Source organism: Poecilia mexicana, unplaced genomic scaffold (assembly GCF_051168715.1).
Source record: "Poecilia mexicana isolate PSO_F unplaced genomic scaffold, ASM5116871v1 scaffold_15, whole genome shotgun sequence".
Classification (NCBI taxonomy): domain Eukaryota; kingdom Metazoa; phylum Chordata; class Actinopteri; order Cyprinodontiformes; family Poeciliidae; genus Poecilia; species Poecilia mexicana.
In genome coordinates, this window is record NW_028263384.1 from 21,130,509 (window position 1) to 21,154,680 (window position 24,172).

Below are 24,172 nucleotides of genomic sequence, written 5' to 3' on the forward strand. Positions count from 1 at the left end.
TTCCTCCCAGAGAGGCAGCAGCTCTTAGAAACAATCTTCAGGGGCCTTATGTATAAAAGAGTTTGCAGTTTTCACACTACAACTTGGCGTACAGACAATTTTAGAAAAGTGCAAAAACATCTGGATGCATAAAGCCGCGCGCCTTTCCTTTATAAATCCCAATTTGTGAGAAATAGAGCAGCTGCTGGTCCGCCCTGTCGCCAGAGATGCTTTCTGTCCATAAGCCGCTTTCACAAGGCGGGCGGCTCCACTGGAGGACGGCTGCAGCTGGACCGCTGGTACCGCTCTAAGTTCTGCTCAGAGCTCCAGGATGAATCTAAACGCTGATGGACCATCAGATGGATCTGATCTGTGATCAATCCTCCATCAGAGCCAAAGCTCCTCAGGTAGCGGCTCACCTGGATCAGCTGCTGATGGACCTGATCGTCTCCTGATCAGAACCGAACCTGGTGCTGCTGATCAGCCTGTTTTCTCTCCAGTCAGAATGAAAAGAGCCTCAGATGCTTTCAGACGATGAGACAAACTGAGGAAGTTTAGCTTTAGACTAACTGCTGTGAAATAAATGCTTCGTGTAATTTTACATTTTTCTTGCCTCATTCTGGACCTTCGCCTTCAGACAGCGTTTCCCCCAACAGACTGAAACCACCAGCCGTCTTGGTGTTTAAATTCTAAAATCTGTGTGCAAAATTAATCCAGTCCAGATTTTCTGCCAGATATAAACGAGGCACAGTTCTGTTAATATTCTATTTATGAACAAAAGTCTGTCTTTTGGATTATGGATATTGCTGACAAAAATATCAGGAATATCAAGTGTTGCTTTTTTAAATGTAATTTTATTTTCACAATGATTTAAATTTGATCCTATAAAGGGAAATATCCAAGAAACATAAAAATAAAAAAACAGAAAAAAGAATCCAACAAAATCTTAACAGTTCTAAAATGACTAAATTAATACATTTTTTGATGAATCAAATAAATTTCAGCTCTATAACATTTTTATTAAATTTATTTTACCTGATATGTATTTTTGTTGGTCCTTCTGTTCACATCATATTTCATTCATTTCAGTCTATCATAAGTTATCTGCAGTGAAATAAAATTTATCACAACCAAATTATTTCATCTTATTTTTACATTTTCCTTCTTCTGTTGAGATGTGGGAGTTTTGCCCTGAGCTCAGTCTGTCAGGCAGAACTGATGCTCCACCTGTGTTCAGATTGAAGGTGTTGATTCATCTCTCCTCCTCCATCCTTTCTCTCTCTCCTCCTCCATCCTTTCTCTCCTCCTCCATCCTTTCTCTCTCTCCTCCATCCTTTCTCTCTCTCCTCTTCCATCCTTTCTCTCCTCCTCCATCCTTTCTCTCTCTCCTCCATCCTTTCTCTCTCTCCTCCATCCTTTCTCTCTCTCCTCCATCCTTTCTCTCCTCCTCCATCCTTTCTCTCTCTCCTCCATCCTTTCTCTCTCTCCTCCATCCTTTCTCTCTCTCCTCCATCCTTTCTCTCCTCCTCCATCCTTTCTCTCCCCTCCATCCTTTCTCTCTCTCTCCTCCATCCTTTCTCTCTCTCTCCTCCATCCTTTCTCTCTCTCCTCCATCCTTTCTCTCTCTCCTCCATCCTTTCTCTCTCTCCTCCATCCTTTCTCTCCTCCTCCATCCTTTCTCTCTCTCCATCCTTTCTCTCTCTCCTCCATCCTTTCTCTCCCCTCCATCCTTTCTCTCTCTCCTCCATCCTTTCTCTCTCTCCTCTTCCATCCTTTCTCTCCTCCTCCATCCTTTCTCTCTCTCCTCTTCCATCCTTTCTCTCCTCCTCCATCCTTTCTCTCCTCCTCCATCCTTTCTCTCCTCCTCCATCCTTTCTCTCTCTCCTCCATCCTTTCTCTCCTCCTCCATCCTTTCTCTCTCTCTCCTCCATCCTCTCTCTCTCTCTCTCCTCCATCCTCTCTCTCTCTCTCTCCTCCTTTCTCTCCTCCTCCATCCTTTCTCTCCTCCTCCATCCTTTCTCTCTCTCCTCCATCCTTTCTCTCTCTCCTCTTCCATCCTTTCTCTCTCTCCTCCATCCTCTCTCTCTCTCTCTCCTCCATCCTCTCTCTCTCTCTCTCCTCCTTTCTCTCCTCCTCCATCCTTTCTCTCTCTCCTCCATCCTTTCTCTCTCCTCTTCCATCCTTTCTCTCCTCCTCCATCCTTTCTCTCTCTCCTCCATCCTTTCTCTCCTCCTCCATCCTTTCTCTCTCTCCTCCATCCTTTCTCTCTCTCCTCCATCCTTTCTCTCTCCTCCTCCTCTTTCCTACTGACAGTGTCGCTGGTAGTCCAGCTTTGCCCCCAGTTTCGTTCCTGCCAGCTTCTTGTTGAAAGCTTCGTCCATTTCTCGGCTCTGTTCTGGACTGAAGTGGTTCCTCCAGTCTCCAACCTCACCTGCACAGGGAGGAGGTTGAGTTTCTCATTTTAGAGGGGAAATAACTCATTTTACTCCTAGAACTGTTGGAAGATAAAACATGGTCATTGTTGGTGACCTTTCCTGAAGATGACGTTTCCCATGTTGCCGTGGGAATTGGCTGAACTCTCCTTCATGGCGTTAAAGGTGCTGGCTGCTGCCACCTGCTGCACCTGAGCCTCCGTCAGGCTGAAGCCGATGAAGCTGCAGATCTGCTGGATCCCTGCGCTGAGATCCTGCAGGGCAGAAAACATCGTCTGAGCAGATTTCCACTTCAGCCTCCGAACTGAGAGGTTGAGGAACCAGAGGCCTGACCTGCTTCAGGTCCTCATAGGTCACCACCAGGACGTTGGGGTCGTCCATCCTCTGGTTCCAGGCCAAGGCGTGGTCAAAGTACGAGCCCCAGCCAACTGCACACAAATATCAGTTATTCATGGTTTATGTGTAACACAGGCATCATTTATAACTGGTTATATGACCTGACGAGCAGAGAAACCATCTAATCATCAGACAGATGTTTGAACAGTTGATTAGATTCTCTTGATGCCATAAAATGGACCAGAACTCTCCACAGTAATCCTGCTGACTCGGCTGTATTTACTGTTTATTAGCAGCTTTAATGAACAGCAGAGCTCATCTGGTGAAGTTCAGGCTGTAAGAATCTGTAATATAAATCATTAATTTACATGGAAACATAAAATACCTCTGAGTAAAGATCATTAAGTAAAGCTGGACAGTAACATGTTAACTTTTTAATAATTATATTTCTATCTTACTGCACTAGACTTTTTACTCTATGATTTCACAGTAAAACTGATTTACTTCAGTAACTCTGGTATTTTGTCACTGAATGAAGAACAAACCTGTCCAACAGAAAATGAGGATCTGATGTTATTTTATATCAGTGACTCTGTAAACAGCAGATTTTGATAGAACGTTTTCTATAAACTCCTCCTAATTTAACTCAGCAGGAAGTTGAGTCCAAACCTCTGACTGCTGGTCAACATTATAATAAAACATTATTTACTGTAGGGATTTATATCTGCACATAGTTTCCAGCCTAAGACAAACAGATCTAAATAAAAATGGTACTTTTACTGTCGTTCTGTTGTGGAAATTAGATTGAATGATCCATGAAAAACTGAAAAATGCCTAAAACCTGCGTTGGACATTTATTTTTAAAACTTCAGTTGTATTTTCATTATTAGTCAGTTTTTAAAATCCACTGTAGAAAGTCCAGAGAGCCGCAGGCTGCAGACACCGGACCTCCTGTATTGGTGCCAAAGGTTTCATGTTTTCTACGACATAAAACACATTTAGTTTCTTCTGCTCATGTTCCTCCTTCAGGAACGTCTTCGCTCTCTACAGCCTGATGTTCCCACTCACCCTCTCCTTTCATGAACTGGGAGAAGAAGGAATCCCACTCCACAGACGGCAGAACCGGGTTGTTGTTGCAGAAATGATAGTAGGAGACCAAGGTGTCCTTTGCGTTCCTGAACACCACCACCGTCTGGGAACAACCTGATGGTTAGACCTGCAGCCGGCTGGGAGACTCTGGTTTCCTCTGAGCTCCTGTTGTACTTATACAGAGAAGATTTAAATGCAGTTTGCAGCAGGTTCAGGATGTACCTTAGTTTTCTTCTCGCTGAAGGAGGACGGCATGATGTCTGGATGAAGGTGAGTTCCCAGGAACCTGGGAGGCGGAGCTTCAACCACGGCCTGAAAAATCAAATGAACCTTCACAACGTTTTCTGGTCCTGTTTCCTCTTCGATCAGTAACCATATCTGAATCGATTTCTGAGAGTTCAGACTGAGGTTTATTCTCTTTTTAAGTTATAGATTTGCTTGTTTTAGTTTTTTCTCTTCAACTTTTCTCTGGGCCTCATAGGAAGAACCTTCAGATTTTCCATCCATCAGATGTTTGTTTTCTCCAACATTAGTTTGCAGGTCCAGAGGAAACCAGACATAATTTAGTATTTCTAAAAGCACATATTCAGGTACTTTAACTTCAGTGATGATTTGATTATTTGAGCAGTAGGGTCAGTAGTTTGACTTTGTTGATCTTCAGTCTGTCTGGACCTTAAAACACAGATGAGTTTGTTTTCTCTGCAGCAGGTGACAGAAACTATCTGGGTTATTTAAAGTCTGGACACAGTTACCAGCTTCACACCAGACAACAATCCACAGTTTGACCTTTCACCTCCTGCTCTGACCTGAGACAGCCGTCTGGTTGCTCTGATAAGAAGCTCAGTGTCTCTGCATGTGACCACAAACAGATGTGTACAACTGATAAAAGTTTAAACATTTTAACACCTTCAGGACTTCTGGTCCAAAGAACTCGATCAGCGGTGGCATCTTGGACTCATTCTTCATCTGGGTGGCCTCTGCAATGATCTTCTTCATGACTCCAACCATCCAGTTAAAACCTGCACAGAAGGGATGAATTAATTAACAGGATATGCAGGAACCAGAACATCGTTTAAACTTAATGTAGTTCAAAACGTCCAGTTTGTCCTGAAATGATTTCCAGGAACAGGCTCTGAGTTATCTGGGTTTCCACGGCGATGCTCTGAAGCCCAACCCTCAGATGAATATCTCCCGGAGCACGCCCTGCAGAGCCGGCTGCAGGCTGCAGGCTGCAGGCTGCAGGCTGCAGGCTGCAGGCTGCAGGCTGCAGGCTGCAGGCTGCAGCATTCCTCTGGAGGAGATTATCCGTCTGTCTTCATGCTGGCTGTCGTGCAAAAAGCCTCATCCAAACAAACATTTCACAGAAACAGAACATCACATTCTTCAAATTCGCCTCAGAAACGTGACGCTTTGCCTCATAAATGATATTCTCTCTGTGTTTAATGACAGATTAACCACCAACAGACTTTAAACGGTCATTAAGCTTCACTTCTGTCCCTCAGTGCAACTAAAGAAACATTATAATTATAGGTATTATTATCGTGAGTCATGTCAAACATTAAGAATAACATAAACATTAAAGATCAGTTATTTCTAAATACTCAGTAATCTGAGTTTATTGTTTCATCAATACAAAATTCAAACATGAACTTTTTATCATGTTTGTGTCGTTTAGTTTTTTCATTCTTAAATAAAAAAAAAATTCACATTAAGTCATAAAGTAAACATAAAATCTTAACTTTTATTGATACTTTTCTTTTTCAGATGTTATAGAATATTTTTATTTGAGCCGTAATGAGAGATGAGCAGCTGCTGTTCATAACTTTGGGTTAGATTAGGATTAGAGTGACTGAGTGAATAAAATAAAACATTAATCATCAGATTAACTCTCCTTCAGGTGGATAATAAAAGCTTCTCATGGATGAATGAATGAATGAATGAATGAACAACAACGACGGATCAGATGGGAGCAAAACTTCAGGTGTGGTTGGTTTGGGTCATTTAACAGAAACATCAACAGAGGACTGAAACACACACCTCACACACACCTCACACAGACCTCACACACACCTCACACAGACCTCACACACACCTCACACACACCTCACACACACCTCACACACACCTCACACACCCCACACACACACCTCACACACACACCTCACACACACCTCACACACACCTCACACACCTCACACACACATCTTTGCTGTTTTAACATTTATTCACTTCTTGTCAGTTTCTATGAAAGAAAATCTTCCTGTTTGGTTTTGCAGATTTCACTTTATTGTTTCTGAGTTAATATTTGTTCAGGTCACACACAGTCAGCTGATTGAGGGTTTTATCCTTTGAATTACTTTAATTTATGATGTTTACTTTGCAGGTGAGGTTTTATTAAACTCATGTTCTGATGGTCAAACATCAGCCTCAGATTTTAACCAGGTCCAATATTTGATCCTCAGCTGAGTGGAATTAAATAATCATCAGTCTGGAAATGTCTTTAAATATTTAAATTAGCATCAATATAAATCATAGATGGAGGCTTAAAGAACAGACTCACAATTATGTGACAGGAAAGTCAAGCTGGAAGATTCAGACAAATCCCTGATCAAATCAAATCCCTGATCAAATCAAATCCCTGATCAAATCAAATCCCTGATCAAATCAAATCCCTGATCAAATCCCTCCATTAATCTCTAATATGACACTAATCAACATGTTTTCCTTGAAGCAGAGACTCTCCTCCACCTGGACCAAACGTTTGGACCTTAACCCACAGTTTGGTCATCTGATGCCAATGGCCTAGTCCAATCCCTGAGAGCGACTGTCCTACAGCTCTTAGAATCTTCACCTGTCCATCACACCTGATGAGGATTGGACTAGGCCACACACCATCTGCAAAGAGACGCCGAGTTTCTGAAACACGACTCCTTCCTCTCTACACCCAGATCCAAAGGTTTGGGAGCATCAGAGCAGTTAGAGCCCCCAAAATAACACCCCCAAATAAAAAACCAGTGTTTATAGATTCAGCCTGGTTTCAGCCTCAGCAGAACCTGAACCACGTGAAATGAAATGACAGCAGACTCATCCTGCACTTTATTAGGACATTTAGAGACACTTTACATGGAACCAGTCATGTAAAGTGACTGGTTCCATGTAAAGTGGAACCAGTCTTCATCACACATTCATGATGATGATGATGAGCTAATAGGTAGTAGCCACAGCTGCAGGCTGACATGTCTGATAAATGAATTTCAGCCTCTCCTGACCTGAGGAAGGAATCATTTCCCTGTTCGGTCCTGGAAACATTCACTGTGTGGTTACAACCCGCAGGCGATAAACAGAAAGCTAATGGCTAACAGCTAACAGTTAACAGCTAACAGCTAACAAATAACGGCTAACAGCTAACGGCTAACAACTAACAGTTAACGGCTAACAGCTAACAGTTAACAGCTAACAGCTAATGGCTAACAGCTAACGGCTAACAGGTAACGGCTAACGGCTAACAGCTAACAGTTAACAGCTAACGGCTAACAGCTAATGGCTAACAGCTAACGGCTAACAGCTAACAGGTAACGGCTAACAGCTAACAGTTAACAGCTAACAGCTAATGGCTAACAGCTAACGGCTAACAGCTAACAGTTAATGGCTAACAGCTAACGGCTAACAGGTAACAGCTAACGGCTAACAGCTAACAGTTAACAGCTAATGGCTAACAGCTAACAGCTAACAGGTAACGGCTAACAGCTAACAGTTAATGGCTAACAGCTAACGGCTAACAGGTAACAGCTAACGGCTAACAGCTAACAGTTAACAGCTAACAGCTAATGGCTAACAGCTAACAGCTAACGGCTAACAGCTAACGGCTAACGGCTAACAGCTAACGGCTAACAGCTAACAGCTAACGGCTAACAGGTAACAGCTAACAGCTAACGGCTAACAGCTAACAGCTAATGGCTAACAGCTAACGGCTAACAGCTAACGGCTAACAGGTAACAGCGATGGAAAAAGTCAGATTTTGGTCTCATTTCCCTGCTGTGTGAGTTTAACCTAAAAATCTTTGCTATTTAATTCTGGAAATCCAGAAAATTTTTAAACTCCTCAGTTCGTCCCAGTCTGATCTTCAGGATCATCGACTCTGTGGGCTTTCAGCCAGGACAAGTTTTCCTTCCGGCCTGTTTCACCTCCAGGTGTGTCGCCAACCATGAGGTCAGAGGTCAGAGTGATCTGCTCCATTAGTGTTTTTCTTTTCTCTGACAGTAAACCTGTAGAGCAGGTTGACCGACTGCAGCTGAGCAGCTTTACTCCTCACTGGGTTCCTGTTCTTTGCCTTCAGCTTTTCATTCATTAAACTAAAACTTATCAGAACCAGATCAGAGGAAAAACTGTTTATCTGCAACATGAAACCAAACTGCTGCTGATTCCTCCTAAAGGAACAAATATCTGACTAAATGTGAACGTCCAACAAATCATTTTAAGACTGGAATTATTCTCTGCTTGAAACTAAGCATGAAACAAAGTAATGCATTACAGAGTTTGAAATGTGATCAGGGGATTTTTCTGCCACTCACCACATTTAGGATAAGCCACCAGCATGATGTCGTCGTCTCTGGCCTCCAAGCCGTCCAGACACTTTAAATGTTCCTCCGGACACATGAGGGTGGGGTACAGCACCCCGTTGTGTCTGTACAGCTTGTCCTCGTCCCTCATGGGCTTCGCCTTCTCCAGCCGGGCCTGCATCCTGTCGGCCAGCGGGTTGCTGCTCATCCTGCTGAGGGAATCTACGGATCTGGAGCCGCTGCAGGAGAACAGGGAGGTAGAAGAGCAACAGGGAAAACTGCTCCGGTTCAGACTCTGGAGCGCTGAGGGAGCGAGAGGAGGAGGAGGAGGAAGAGGAAGAGGAGGAGGAGGAGTCTGGAAGCACCTCCTCTCTGCACGCACATGCAGGAAAAGCTGCAGCTTCATGGAGGAGTGATAGATCACAATTCCCGTCTTTCATTCAGCAGATCGGAGGTCAAGAGGTCATTGGAGAGAAAGTTGAACTGAAAGTTGGTGTTTAACTCACTTCCTGCCCAGATGATTATCTCTGCTTCCTGACATGGAGGAGCAGGAATGAACCCAAACTGGCTGCTGGTTCTGCTTTTACACACAGAGCTGTGAAGCTGCAGTCCAGCACATCAGTCACTTCAGATCAATGAAAATCAAACAGAACATCTCATCAGAGTCTGATCAGAGTCTGATCAGAGTCTGGATCAGAGTCTGATCAGAGTCTGGATCAGAGTCTGGATCAGAGTCTGATCAGAGTCTGGATCAGAGTCTGGATCAGAGTCTGATCAGAGTCTGGATCAGAGTCTGATCAGAGTCTGATCAGAGTCTGGATCAGAGTCTGATCAGAGTCTGGATCAGAGTCTGGATCAGAGTCTGATCAGAGTCTGGATCAGAGTCTGATCAGAGTCTGGATCAGAGTCTGATCAGAGTCTGGATCAGAGTCTGGATCAGAGTCTGATCAGAGTCTGGATCAGAGTCTGGATCAGAGTCTGATCAGAGTCTGGATCAGAGTCTGGATCAGAGTCTGATCAGAGTCTGGATCAGAGTCTGGATCAGAGTCTGGATCAGAGTCTGATCAGAGTCTGGATCAGAGTCTGGATCAGAGTCTGGATCAGAGTCTGGATCAGAGTCTGGATCAGAGTCTGGATCAGAGTCGGATCAGAGTCTGGATCAGAGTCTGGATCAGAGTCTGATCAGAGTCTGGATCAGAGTCTGGATCAGAGTCTGGCTCCACATGATGCAGGCAACGATGATAAGACTTCAAACTGCACTGACACCAATGTTTTTATCTTAAAATCGATTCATGACAGGACAGGTTTTATATGTGAAGGTCATCAGAAGGTCGTCAGAAGGTCGTCAGAAGGTCATCAGAAGGTCGTCAGAAGGTCATCAGAAGGTCGTCAGAAGGTCGTCAGAAGGTCATCAGAAGGTCGTCAGAAGGTCATCAGAAGGTCATCAGAAGGTCGTCAGAAGGTCATCAGAAGGTCATCAGAAGGTCATGGTTTCAGCCGAGTCTGAGGACAAAATTCAATAAAGTTCAAATTATTGTTTAGATTCTCAAGAGAAAAAAGAAACTTCACCATCCATCCATCCATCCATCCATCCATCCATCCATCCATCCATCCATCCATCCATCCATCCATCCATCCATCCATCCATCCATCCATCCATCCATCCATCCATCCATCCATCTACCGTTTCTTTGAACATTTTTCTGCATGTATTAAATCTATTGAATATTAATTTCCAGTGGATGTTTTTGCTCTCAGCTGAACAAACCTTCGTCTCCTCCTCAGTTGTTGCTGTGGTCAGAGATGCAGCCTGAGGCTCCGTCTCTCTTAGTCTATCTGGACCTTCATGCCGGTTCATCTCAGGCTGCAGCAGAATGACATCAAGCACATTGTTGCTCTGAAAGCCGTTTTAACCTCAGTGACCGTCTTTCTTTGTCCAGGACGGTCAGGAATGTCGGCTGCAGCCAGACGGCGAAACAGCCTTCAGGTCTGAGTTTCTCCCTCCATTAGGATCCACATCCATCCTTCTGACTGTTTATGGTTTATTTCACCTCTCTGGTCTCTCTCCATACCCAGACCTCCATCATTCTCTCCTTCTTTCCTCCCCTCTCTTTCGCCCCTCTCCCCCGGCTCAGTGTTTTCGGGTCGGTTGCTCGGTGCTGCTCGGTTCAGGGGCCTCACTGTGCTGCAGACAACAATCCCTTTCTAGCACTGAGGGAAAGAGAACTGACATGAAATGTGCAGCATCAAGATGAACTACATCAGACTTTCCTTCTAAAAACATATTTTTACTTTTCTCATTTAAACACTTAATTTTGACTTTTCTAAACTGTAATTTAACAGAAACCTTCATCAAACCTGATAGTTTGGTTCTGTCTTGTGGGTTCGTCTCTAGGATCAGTCGGTTATTCGCCTTTCTTCCTCTTTGACTGAATGAATGAGAAACATCTCTTTAGTTTGAGTCTGACAACGAAATCAGACTCTGAGCTCCGATGTTTTTATCCAACCACTTAAAAACATGGTTGGATCCTTTTATTTCAGGGTTTTAGTTTGAGGTCTGCAGTTCTGTGAAGGTCTCATCGCAGCATTTCAAATAGGACTTTGACTAGGCCATTAAGCACCCTGATTAGTTTATTTTTCAGTCTTTTGGTTGCAGGTTTGCTGCTGTTTTCAGGATCATTATTCTGCTGATAACCCAGTTTGGACCAAAATTCAGCTGCCTGACAGCTGGACTCATATTTTTTATTTTTACTGTATTTTTTTTCAGGGATTTTTTGTTTGGAAAAAGTATTTATGTTTTTTTTTTTGTTTGCTACTGTCAAAGCTCTCGCCTTTAGCAGGTGTTCACACTGAAGAGGTCAGACTTTCTGCTTTTAGCTGTTCTTTGGTGCTACTGTTGCTCTGAAGCATCAACGTGGATCTTCTTTTTTCTCTCTATGACAATTTCTCCTTTAGATCTATTGATACATAATGGATGGTGGTGAACATTTTCAAATTAATATGTTTTTTTGTAATTCAATTTGTTGAAATTATTTTGTGTTGTTTGCAGTTCATCTCTGTTGTTAAAGCTGGTTGCATCAGGAGTCAAAGTAAGAATTTGTTCTAATCCTAATCCTCTTATTTGTTGTTTTACTATCGATGACAAATTTAAACACTCAGGTATTATTAGGAAATGACCAGTAGGGGGCGGCAGTGAACCCGGAGCTGCGTTCACTACACTCCGGCAACAGGAAGAAGAAGACGGAGGAGGCGGAAGTTCAAGATGGCGATGGACGGGATGATGTCCACGTCTCCGGGTCTGTCTTATCAAACTGCGGGGGATTTCTACCCCAGAAAGTTCGGTTCGAAGCCGGACGTGGTTCCGTCCGGGGTGACGGAGCGGAAGGTGGTTCCGCTGGATAAACCGGATATGGTGTCGGTGGACGTCATCAACATCAAGGAGCCAGGTTTGTTATGCTAGCTGTGCTAACAGCTAACAGCTGGTTCTGCTGTGTGGTTATGAAGGTCCAGTCAGCTTTAAATCTGGGTTCAACAGAAACATGGAGCTTCAGGTTCCATCTGCTGCTCATCGGAACCTCAGCAGTCTGGGTCCGGGTCCGGTTCTGGTTCGGGTTGACCCGCTCAGCTTCTCATTCACGTCAGTCTGTTTATGGAGATCCAGGTCATTAAATCCGGGTTACAGCTAACAGTCCAGCACTTTCAGGCCCATTTCCTGTCAGAGCTTCAGCTGATGACGGTTCATTCATGATGATACAGTTTATATCAAAGCTTTGGGTGACGGCGGGAAAGGAAAAGTTAATTAGGAACAAAACGTCAGCAGCAGATCCAGAACCAGCTTTAATTTCTGTCTACAGCAGCTGGAACAGAACAGAACACAGATCCATAAACCAGCCTGGTTCCGACCGGGAATCAAACCCAGGACCACAGCCGAGCAGAGCAACCCAGAACCTGGGTGACTGTTTGTTCATTTGCATATTTAAATCCTTTAAAAATGCAAATTCTTTTTTTATGTAACGAAATCAACGTTTTATTTCCTAAAAGTCAATAACGTCGTTATCCTTCATCATGTGAAAAGTTCAGACCTTCTGCTGAACATGAATACAGTGAAGGTCTGACCTGGGGATTCATCTTAGATCAATAATTTAACAGTTAGTTATACTCCAGTTATTAATTTATCACTAAATTAGTTGATGTTTTTCAATTATCGATTAATCACAATTATACAATTAATCGTTTCAGCCCTGAAACAGTCATGTACCTGTAAAGCTCTCAGTGGTGATTCATAGAGATTCATTAAACTGTATTCTTTGATAATATGGTAAGTTTTCAGTATTTATGTTAAAACTTCCCGTTTTGATGAAGGTTCCTCATCATCAGCTTTAAACTGAGTTAATGTCTGAGTAAAGAACCAGATGTTTCTGTTGAAATGTTTCTCTGTTTCCATGGTGACTGAAGATGTTTGTCTCCTCAGATGCTCCCCTGCACAGGAAGAAGCACGAACACGACGCCTCCGTCCTGGTAGGTCTCCTCTCTGACGTTAACCTGACAGACACTGAGACACAGAGGTTTTAAACTCAGCTTTTATTGTTCCTGTTGAATTTCAGATTCTCTACAGGTCATCTTAAAGGTCTTAAAGGTCAAAGTTCCTCCAACATTCAGCAGCTTCTACTTAAAATCAGACCAGGACGCAGTGATACATTAAAGCTGGAAAGATAAACTTTAGATAAGCTGTTTGATAAAACTGGGACCTGTTGATATTTGTTTTCTGGATAAAAGTAGAAACTAATCAACCCAAAAATCTAGAAAACTTCAGAGTAGAGCAGATATGTGACGTGTTTATTGTAGGAAAAGGGAGACAAAAGTTGCATAAAAGTAGCAAAAAGGTCATATGTTTGAATGAATTGAACTTCACAATTTTCACAAAGTTTGGACATTTCTGGTTCAAGGATGATCTGATGAATCTGTTTTAAGATGATCATAAATTAATATTTGGTATTTTTAATTTAAATAAATCTAATCTGAAAAGTTTGAATTGATGCATTTAATTCACATGTTATGCAAAGATACACCACTTGGTGGCAGTGTTGGCCAGTGTTTGGGTGTAATGATCGTCTCTAAACCTTGTTGAACCTAATAATACCACCTTAAAAACCCAAGATAATACCACCTTTAGAAATGGACTGTAGCCTTGTTGCTCTGTGGTTTGATCAAACGGATTAATTAATTATTAATAATCATGTTTTATTCAACTTTCATGTTGTGGTAGAAAATCCTTCATGAACTATAATCAGTGAGTGATTATTTTACATCTGATTTCTGTGTTTCCTCATGTTTTGTTCTCCTCTGTTCGCCCTGCAGGGGACCATCCATCCCTTCAGGAAGACGCACAGATCCGTGATCGGGAAGCTCCTGCAGGAATTCCAGCTGGTTTCCTCGGACAGACGGGTAGGCAGCGTTTGGTTTGAGTTTTTCCGGCTCTAATCTTCGTCCCGGCCTCCTCTTACCTCCCATTCAGGGTGAAGGCATCAGGGGAATCCTTGCTCTGTAATCCTGTTATGCAGTAAGCCTGTTAGGAGCTGGATCTGAGTCATGGAGGCAGAGCCGAACACCTCCACTAATCCTGTTTTCCCACTCGGTCACCATGCTGGTGTTTACTCCTCTTTTATTCTCATTGTTTTGGTTTTCACTGCCTGCTGGGAAACAGGAATCCTGACTGAACCCTGGATCTGCTGCCAGACGTTAAAGTCTGCAGCTTCTGAGCTGCAGATGTTCAAGTCTGGATCCAGACTGGAGATTCAGGAAAATAAATGTTGTTTACTGGAGAATAGTGGTGAAAATCAACTATAATCACAGCAAGTTCAGGTTAAAAATAGTAAAATAAGAATAAGTCAGTTCAGTACGAATAAACATGGGCAATAATGAGACGCGCAAAAGAGGAGGATCATTTAAAAATACACTGGATGAGTTTATATCTGCATAGAAACAGCAACAAACGATAATAAAAGCTGTTCAGATCCCAGCAGGGATGTAAAGAGGTGGAGATCGTTGGCAGCAGTGATGGGAGGAAGGATCTGTGTTGATGCTCCTTTGTGCAGCGAGGATCCAGCAGGTGAAGCTCAGGAAACCGTTCGGTTCTCTGGATTTTGTTGCTGAGCAGCAGATCAGAGATGTGAGTTTCCACTAGCAATATCTTTTATACATATTTTGAAGTATTTGATCAGAAAAGGTTGATGGAAACTGATTAACTCAAAATAACTTCCTTAAGTTTACCAAACAGTTTTTACACTTATTTGAGGTGGTTTTAGTTTTTTTCTGAAAAACAGTGAATGAGCTGAAGGGGGATTGAGAACAACAGAGTAAATTCTGACGTAACGAAAGTTCCCACTTTCTGGTGGGTCTGTGCCTTACCAGAGGCACCAAACTGAAGGATTTCTAAATCTGAGTTTTTTATTTTTAAGAGGAGAACGCTCTGTGTTTCTGCTCCGTGTTTCTGTTCGTTTCTGCTCCGTGTTTCTGTTCGTTTCTGCTCCGTGTTTCTGTTCGTTTCTGCTCCGTGTTTCTGTTAGTTTCTGCTCCGTGTTTCTGTTAGTTTCTGCTCCGTGTTTCTGTTCGTTTCTGCTCCGTGTTTCTGTTCGTTTCTGCTCCGTGTTTCTGTTCGTTTCTGCTCCGTGTTTCTGTTCGTTTCTGCTCCGTGTTTCTGTTCGTTTCTGCTCCGTGTTTCTGTTCGTTTCTGCTCCGTGTTTCTGTTCGTTTCTGCTCCGTGTTTCTGTTCGTTTCTGCTCCGTGTTTCTGTTCGTTTCTGCTCCGTGTTTCTTTTCCGTGTTTCTGCTCCGTGTTTCTGTTCGTTTCTGCTCCGTGTTTCTTTTCCGTGTTTCCGCTCCGTGTTGCTGTTCGTTTCTGCTCCGTGTTTCTGTTCGTTTCTGCTCCGTGTTTCTGCTCCGTGTTTCTTTTCCGTGTTTCTGCTCCGTGTTTCTGTTCGTTTCCACTCCGTGTTTCTGCTCCGTGTTTCTGTTCGTTTCTGCTCCGTGTTTCTGTTCGTTTCCACTCCGTGTTTCTGCTCCGTGTTTCTGTTCGTTTCTGCTCCGTGTTTCTGTTCGTTTCTGCTCCGTGTTTCTGTTCGTTTCTGCTCCGTGTTTCTGTTCGTTTCTGCTCCGTGTTTCTGTTCGTTTCTGCTCCGTGTTTCTGTTCGTTTCTGCTCCGTGTTTCTGTTCGTTTCTGCTCCGTGTTTCTGTTCGTTTCCACTCCGTGTTTCTGCTCCGTGTTTCTGTTCGTTTCTGCTCCGTGTTTCTGTTCGTTTCTGCTCCGTGTTTCTGTTCGTTTCTGCTCCGTGTTTCTGTTCGTTTCTGCTCCGTGTTTCTGTTCGTTTCCACTCCGTGTTTCTGCTCCGTGTTTCTGTTCGTTTCTGCTCCGTGTTTCTGTTCGTTTCTGCTCCGTGTTTCTGTTCGTTTCTGCTCCGTGTTTCTGTTCGTTTCTGCTCCGTGTTTCTGTTCGTTTCTGCTCCGTGTTTCTTTTCCGTGTTTCTGCTCCGTGTTTCTGTTCGTTTCCACTCCGTGTTTCTGCTCCGTGTTTCTGTTCGTTTCCGCTCCGTGTTTCTGCTCCGTGTTTCTGTTCGTTTCTGCTCCGTGTTTCTGCTCCGTGTTTCTGCTCCGTGTTTCTGTTCGTTTCTGCTCCGTGTTTCTGCTCCGTGTTTCTGTTCGTTTCTGCTCCGTGTTTCTGCTCCGTGTTTCTGCTTCCTGTTTATTACAGCCATGCGTAGCGTCAACATCTGATGAAATGAGGCTCTGCTGCTTGATTCACTCCAAACGGAAACGCAGCAATTTCACATTTTCTTTCTTGAAACATTTTGAAAGTTTGCCCTGAATTTCCATGCCAGTTTAATGGAAATGTGAGTCGACCGTCACACCTTCCTGTAAGATCCCAGCATGTTCAGTGTTACTGTTCACACACTTTTCTGTTTGTATTTTAGTGGATTTAAGACTTTTTGACAAACTTGTAACTTTAATTTCTTGGATTAAAAATCAAAAACAAGTTGTGATCTTCCATCTGGTTCCTGAGGTTTAACATGAAGGGATGCGGCTCATCCTGATGCCTTTTCCTCCCAGTTCACCCTGAATCTGATCCCAGTAAATAAAGAGGAAAATAACTGGAGCACAGGAAACATAAAAGGATGGCAGACTTTCTGTTTGTCTCTGTTATTGTATATTAATCCACTTTGAGCTCACACCAGTCAGAGTGGATTAAAGGAGGTCTTCCTACCTGGATTGGATTACAGCGAGTCCAACACGGATCAGAACCGATCTCAACGTTCCTGTCAACAACCATCTGGGTGTTTCTGACAGGCTGAGGACAAACTGGGCTCTTCACAGGAGGAAGATTAAAAAATAACCCAGCGGAGCGTAAAAACCTTTTCTGTGAAATTGAGGAAGTTACTTTAAATTTTGTCATTTCCATCAATGTTTTAAAAGTACGAATAAAAACTAAGGAAATGCAATTAGTGATGCTGATGCAGCAAAGCATTGTGGGTCTTTTTGTGAAACAGGGAAGTGATGTCAGCACTGCGTTTGTTTTTTCCAGGATTCAATAATCAATAAATCAATTAATCAGCTGATAAATGAAAACTAACTCAATGATTTACATTTTCCTGATTTATCATGTTTCTCTTCTGAATCTGGATGATGAAAGTCCAGATTCTGGTGTTTTCCTCAACTAAACCTTTTTTCTAAGACAGTTTGATTAGAGATTTCAGAATCAATTTTATTTGTTGTTTTATTTATTTTAGATATTTAAAATGTCTTCCAGTTCCAGTGTTAAATGTTAGTTAGAATTTAAAGTTTATTGATCTTTGAGATTGAGTTCCTGCATTATTATGTCGTTACTGTTATGTTACTGAAAATGGTCTCAAATCAACAATATTATCGTTTATCACGATAAATTAGTTATAATGACCAGCTGAGAAAAATGGAACTGTTTCTTTAAACAGACCAGAGGAAAACGGGGTCAGAGGTCAGCCGCTTTGTGCTGCTGCTGACAGAACCGGAACCCGGGTTCCGGGTCGGAACCTCCTCTGATCCGGTTCCATGCTCCGTCACCGGATCTTTGTGTAAGCCGAGTTATTTCAGGAGAACGAGGCGTCCCTGGAGAAACGGGTCGGACCTCTGCAGGTTTCGGTTCAAGGCCGTCTCCCTCATGAGTCACACCGCCGGTCGTCACGGCGACACGCTCGCATCAGGAGGAGGCCGGCCGTTAGCGGCGCCGTTCCTCCTGTGGACAGAGGGGGGCAGCAGCGCGCCGGGCCACGCGACCCGGCGGCCCCCAGGGGCAGCGTGGATGTGAAAGCGGGCTGATAATGTTTTGGGCTGAGCGTCGTCTCAGTGTTTGCACACACACACACACACACACACACACACACACACACACACACATATACACACACACACACACACACACACACACACACACACACACACACACACACACACACACACACACACACACACACATATACACATGCAGACACACACTCACACACTGCAGGTCTCCCGGTCCGGCGCTGCCTGCTGCTGTCATAACACAGCACACCACAGTAATTGTAGATTTCACAGCACTCGGCTCGCCTCGCCGCCGCTTATGAGTCCAACATGAAGTGACAGGCCAGGACACACACACGCACACACACACACACACACGCACACACACAGTGCCCTTCTTCCGTTTCTTCTGTCTGACACACAGAGGGCGACTCGCTGCGGCTTTTTCCATTGAAAATTCTGCTGAATTTTACAAACAGAGCAGAACAGTGCTGAATGGACTCAGAGTTCCCGACCCGATCAGATAGACGGAGAAGCACCGCCCGGTCTGGCCCGGCCCAGCCTGACCCGACTCGGCTCGGCTCCAGAACCAGAGCAGGAAGTGGGGTCACCTTCATGCCTCACGAGGCGATCGGGGGTCGATGCTGCTGTCTTCTCCTCCATCCAACCAAAATACCTGCAGCTGCTGGAAAACCAACACTGCCTCCCAGAACCCTGGCCGGGTTTCAGCTGGACGGCAGAATGTTCTGCTGGCTGCTGCTCAGCATCAGAACCGTTTGGACTCAAACGGCTTTTAGGTTTATTTTGAAACCTTTAACAAAAATGTTTGTGTAACATGAACCGATTTTAAACCCTCCATTATTCTTCAAAACATCAGGTCACTTCATTCAGGTCTCCCTCTGGATATTTAGCTTTGAACTTTGACTAGGCCATTGCAACATACTGATATATATTTTCATTATTCCGTGGTACATTTTCTATGTTTGGGATCGTTCTCCAGTTGTCGATGCAGAATACTTTGATCTGTGGAGGAGTTCAGCTGTTTTCTCACCTAATAGTCCGGTTGATCCGGTTCTACTGGACCCAGAACTCCATCATCTGCTCCACCTTCAGCTGCTGTGGTTCTCTGAGTGAAACCAACCAGTTCCCCTCCTGGTCTGTGGGGGCGATACAAAAACCTCTGAAAACAGAGAGCAACTTCCTTCTTCACCAGATGGAAACAAGATGGAGGCGTCAGATTTTAGCGATTGGAGGATTTCTCTTTAGTCTTTGGCTAAAGACCAGGAGCCATTTCTGCTGCTAGCGCTGGGCTAACATGTTAGCTTTGGTTGTATTTACCCAGAATGCCCTGCGCTGTGGTCCACTTCCTGCTTTTGGAGCGGTCTCTGGTCCGCTTGGCGTTCACATTCAAACCAAACCAGAGTTCACTTTTCTCTGATTACACATTCACATCTCCCCAACCGAACCGGATGTTCTAGACCAGGGGTCCCCAAACTACGGCCCGCGGGCCGGATCCGGCCTGCCTCCACATTTGGTCCGGCCCCCTGAACAATACCTGAGAGCATTCAGATTTTTTTTCATATACCGTATTTTCCGGACTATAAGCCGTTTATATGAGGATTTCTCTTCAACCACCAGGGGGCTCTTTAGCAGGAAGTGAATCATTGGAAGTCAAAATTGGAAATAAAAGAAGAAAGCGCCCATTAAAATGGAATTAGGTTTTAATAGGGAATTGAAATTTGAGAATGTTGTTGATCAATTAAATAGCATTGAGGGGAAAAGGAAGATTTTTCGTTTTTTTTTTTTAAATAATACTGGGATCATTATGAGAATTTGAGGTATAGATATTAGGATCCAGTAGATGGCAGTAGTGCAACAATAATGGATGCAAGCTGCTGTTGAAATCTAAAGAAGGAGAAGAAGGAACAGGAGAAGAAGAAAGCGCCCATTCTCATTTAGCTCATGCTAGTAGCAACATGAAGGATCAGCACTTTTACTGTTACAGTTTCCGTTCAGAAACTACTACTGATTACTATAACTGAACTGATTACTACTGTAATCAGTTCAGTTCAATCTAAACTTGGCAACTTTTTCTAATAAATGTGATATTCAGTTGACCTGTTATGACTCAGATGTTGGCTGTCCTCTGCTGCTGCTGCATCGCTGTGGAAAACCTGGAGCGGCAGAGAAATCTGTGGCTTATAGTCCAGAAAATACGGTATTTATTTCATTAATAGTGTTATTATTTATTTCCTGACTTTTCTTCTGTGAAGAACCCAGAGAGGGTTATTTGATTGTGGTTTCTGGAAAACAATACATTTTTACATTTTGGCACTCCTTTTTCTGTTACAAACTGACTCCGGCCCCCACCAGAGAAGGGGAAAGTTACGTGGCCCTCAGGAAAAGGTTTGGGGACCCCTGATCTAGACAAACGGACTGGAGTTGGGTTAAAGCGACGATCAGGGCTGGGGGGAGTGCAGACTCGGCTCCATGTGGCTGCAAACGAAGCCCAACCGTTAGTTGGAGGAGTTTGTTTTTCTCCAAACATCGGTGCTGGATTCTCTGACCAGATTTACTCCTGAACTGCCTTCAGTTCAGATTCAGTTTGCAGCCTGGAATATGAAGCTGGCATGTGAGAAGGTTTCTTCTTCAGTTATATTTTAGTCCCATCTAATCGTCCCATCATGAACTGTAACCTTTAACCTGTTAACTGGGACCTAAAGAGATCTTTATCAGTGGATTGCTGAGTTTTTGTGTAAATTTACCACAGCGCCCTCTCCTGGAGAAAATCTGGAGAAATCTGAGGTTAAATGAGGACAAAACTGGAGCGAAAGCAGAGAAAACATGTGGATAAAATCAGGAGACTCAGAATAAAAACAAGAAATAAAAACCAGGAAAAACTAAAATAAAACAAAGAAGAAATCAGGTTAAAATCAACATGAAAGTGAGATAAAAATCAGTGTTAAAAAGGAAAATAAAACCAGGAAGTAAGTCAGAACCAGAAGTCTCTCCTTCCTTTTTGTACACCTGTTTGCTCCAGAGTTGCACAGACTCAAGAAAAAGTCAATTTACTAAAAGAACAACACAGTCTGAGGCGTAGTGAAACAAAACTGTACAAAAAATATGATTTAAGATAAAACCTTCTTTGTCCTTAAAGTATCCTGTCCAGAACTCCTCTGGTTGCAGTTTTAGCTTCTCCTGATTCACATCCAGTAAAAAACGATCAGACTTGTTTTGTTGTCCCTTTATTGATCGGTTAATAGAGGAATGTCCCTTCGTCTGTGAATCCCTGTAGATGGAAACAGTTTTCCTGTCAGGCTGCCCTGCAGGTTGAACGTATTTCAGGTTTAAACTGATCCAGCTGAAACGCTGAGTCTTAAATAAACCACTCAGTCGCTTCATGGCTGCGTTTTTCATTCCAGATCCCAGATTTCCGGGTCTTACAGCTGTTGACAGCTGCAGGTTTAGTGATCTGATGAGTGCGGAGTAAATCGGTAGATCCTGCAGATGCATGTTTTCCTGCGCTGCAGCCATTTCCAGTGTGACCTTCCCCTGGGCTGCAGCTGCTGCAGCTGCTGCAGCTGCTGCAGCCACAAACTGAGTCAGAGCGCAGCCGACATGTTCAGACACACTCACCTCTCCTTCAGTCAGGATTCACCTAGACCTGCTGAGAGAGACCGGACCGGGTCCGGACCGGGTCTAACCTGCAGCTCTGAACCGAACCGCTGCAGGGCTGATGGAGGTTCTGCTGAGGTTCTTTATAAAACTGCAGCTAAATGGATGTTAGAGCAGAAAACCTTTGAATCCTGGAGGTGATCTCCATCTGTCCTGCTAAAAACATAAATTAATTCTCATTTTAAGGGTTTGATGTTTGACTCTGACTGGAAAATTAAACTTTTATCTCCTCGTTATAAAAAATAAGATCTTTGGTTCTGAAATGGAAAATTAGTAATGAGAGAAAATGAAGAAGAGGTTTGGTGAATTTCTGCTCCTTGGATAAAGTGAAGGTAAAGATAGTGAAGCTGGATTATTGGCTTATTCCAGTCTGAGCTGGGATTTCCCAGGATGGTTCGGTCCGTCCTAAAACGGACTCATTCTGTTTCCTTTGCCATCCATCTGGACCAGAACCCTTAAATACTCTGTTCTCCATGGAGGTCCAAACAAAGACCAGCATGAGGCTGAAAAGCTTCATACAAAACATTTGATCTGTTTTTATCATGTCCTGCTCTTTATCGCGCCGCCTGATTACATAAATCTGAATCCAATAGAAAAACATTTTAGAACAGATTTTAACCAAACTGTTGAAAAGCCCTGGAGCTGTTTTTACATCTATTTTATGTCAAGTTTTAAAATACTGTTGACAAGCTCATATAGGCAGTTTACACATGCAGGTGTTGGTGAGTTTTAATAAAATAGTGATGCTGTGGGCTCCACTGGATAAACAGGAATCGCCATGGCAACTGGTGACCTGCATTTCCTGGTATTAGATTTTCAAAATAAAACCAGCAGGTGCTAAAATAAAACTAACTTGTCTAACTGAAGGAAATATTTCTTGCTCCATATTTGTGTATCATTTCAAATTTTCCAGGTGTAAAATGTTAACTTTGAATAGTTTTAACAAACGTTTTTGACTTCTAATTGTATGTTTTCAGTTAGCATTAAATAGAGTTAAATCTGGTTGTTTTCTGGGTCTGGACCAACAGGCTGGAGCGTTTTGCGCCTCATGTTTCTCATTTCTTCTGTTTGTTTTCTGTCATTTTCAGTCGTGGAGGATCCTGCTGTTCGGAGCGCTCAACCTGCTGTGCACCGGCTGTCTGCTGATGTGGTGCAGCTCCACCAACAGCATGGGTGAGCACAGCGACCCGCACAGACCCAAACCGAGTCAAACAGACCCAAACCGAGTCAACCAGACCCAAACCGAGTCAACCAGACCCAAACCGAGTCAAACAGACCCAAACCGAGTCAACCAGACCCAAACCGAGTCAAACAGACCCAAACCGAGTCAACCAGACCCAAACCGAGTCAAACAGACCCAAACCGAGTCAAACACACCCAAACCGAGTCAAACACACCCACACAGACCCAAACCGAGTCAAACAGACCCAAACTGAGTCAACCAGACCCAAACCGAGTCAACCAGACCCAAACCGAGTCAAACAGACCCAAACCGAGTCAAACACACCCAAACCGAGTCAAACACACCCAAACCGAGTCAACCAGACCCAAACCGAGTCAACCAGACCCAAACCGAGTCAAACAGACCCAAACCGAGTCAACCAGACCCAAACCGAGTCAAACAGACCCAAACCGAGTCAACCAGACCCAAACCGAGTCAACCAGACCCAAACCGAGTCAACCAGACCCAAACCGAGTCAAACACACCCAAACCGAGTCAAACAGACCCAAACCGAGTCAAACACACCCACACAGACCCAAACACACCCACACAGACCCAAACCGAGTCAACCAGACCCAAACCGAGTCAACCAGACCCAAACCGAGTCAACCAGACCCAAACCGAGTCAAACAGACCCAAACCGAGTCAAACACACCCAAACCGAGTCAAACACACCCACACAGACCCAAACAGAGTCAAACAGACCCAAACCGAGTCAACCAGACCCAAACCGAGTCAAACAGACCCAAACAGAGTCAAACAGACCCAAACTGAGTCAAACACACCCAAACCGAGTCAAACACACCCAAACCGAGTCAAACACACCCACACAGACCCAAACCGAGTCAAACACACCCAAACCGAGTCAAACACACCCAAACCGAGTCAAACACACCCAAACCGAGTCAAACACACCCACACAGACCCACACCAAGTCAAACAGACCCAAACCGAGTCAAACAGACCCAAACAGACCCAAACCGAGTCAAACACACCCATACCGAGTCAAACACACCCAAACTGAGTCAAACAGACCCAAACCGAGTCAAACACACCCACACAGACCCAAACCGAGTCAAACACACCCAAACCGAGTCAAACACACCCAAACTGAGTCAAACACACCCAAACCGAGTCAAACACACCCAAACCGAGTCAAACACACCCAAACCGAGTCAAACACACCCAAACTGAGTCAAACAGACCCAAACCGAGTCAAACACACCCACACTGACCCAAACCGAGTCAAACAGACCCAAACTGAGTCAAACAGACCCATACCGAGTCAAACAGACCCATACCGAGTCAAACAGACCCAAACCGAGTCAAACACACCCAAACCGAGTCAAACACACCCATACCGAGTCAAACAGACCCAAACCGAGTCAAAAACACCCATACCGAGTCAAACACACCCATACCGAGTCAAACACACCCATACCGAGTCAAACACACCCAAACCGAGTCAAACACACCCAAACCGAGTCAAACACACCCAAACCGAGTCAAACACACCCAAACCGAGTCAAACACACCCAAACCGAGTCAAACACACCCATACCGAGTCAAACA

At 43.9% G+C, this 24,172-nt stretch overlaps 2 protein-coding genes across 2 annotated transcripts in view; one reads left to right on the forward strand and one right to left on the reverse strand.

Moving 5' to 3' along the window:
• Positions 1–1,293: 1,293 nt before the first annotated feature.
• sult6b1 (sulfotransferase family, cytosolic, 6b, member 1) lies at positions 1,294–8,707 on the reverse strand. The gene is made up of 7 exons (XM_014984262.2): positions 8,408–8,707; positions 4,743–4,855; positions 4,059–4,148; positions 3,816–3,939; positions 2,745–2,839; positions 2,509–2,665; positions 1,294–2,410 (listed from the first exon to the last, which is right to left on the reverse strand). Exons 1-7 carry the CDS (start codon positions 8,601–8,603, stop codon positions 2,283–2,285), a joined length of 903 nt encoding a protein of 300 aa, XP_014839748.2. The 5' UTR covers positions 8,604–8,707; the 3' UTR covers positions 1,294–2,282.
• A 2,907-nt stretch (positions 8,708–11,614) lies between these two features.
• Positions 11,615–24,172, forward strand: part of slc30a6 (solute carrier family 30 member 6) — a 62,021-nt gene continuing 49,463 nt past the window's right edge. The window contains exons 1-4 of the mRNA XM_088012869.1: positions 11,615–11,841; positions 12,867–12,913; positions 13,754–13,840; positions 22,467–22,551. Coding sequence (XP_087868995.1) covers positions 11,658–11,841; positions 12,867–12,913; positions 13,754–13,840; positions 22,467–22,551 — 403 coding nt within the window. The 5' untranslated portion in view covers positions 11,615–11,657. The remainder of the gene's footprint in view (positions 11,842–12,866; positions 12,914–13,753; positions 13,841–22,466; positions 22,552–24,172) is intronic.

Coding starts and splice junctions, on each gene's coding strand:
- sult6b1 (XM_014984262.2), bottom strand. CDS start 8,603: ATGAGCAGCAACCCGCTGGCCGACAGGATGCAGGCCCGGCTGGAGAAG. Junction 2,840..3,815: donor CCAGTTCATGAAAGGAGAGG/GTGAGTGGGAAC, acceptor ATTTGTGTGCAG/TTGGCTGGGGCTCGTACTTT. Junction 2,411..2,508: donor AAACGTCATCTTCAGGAAAG/GTCACCAACAAT, acceptor CTCCCTGTGCAG/GTGAGGTTGGAGACTGGAGG.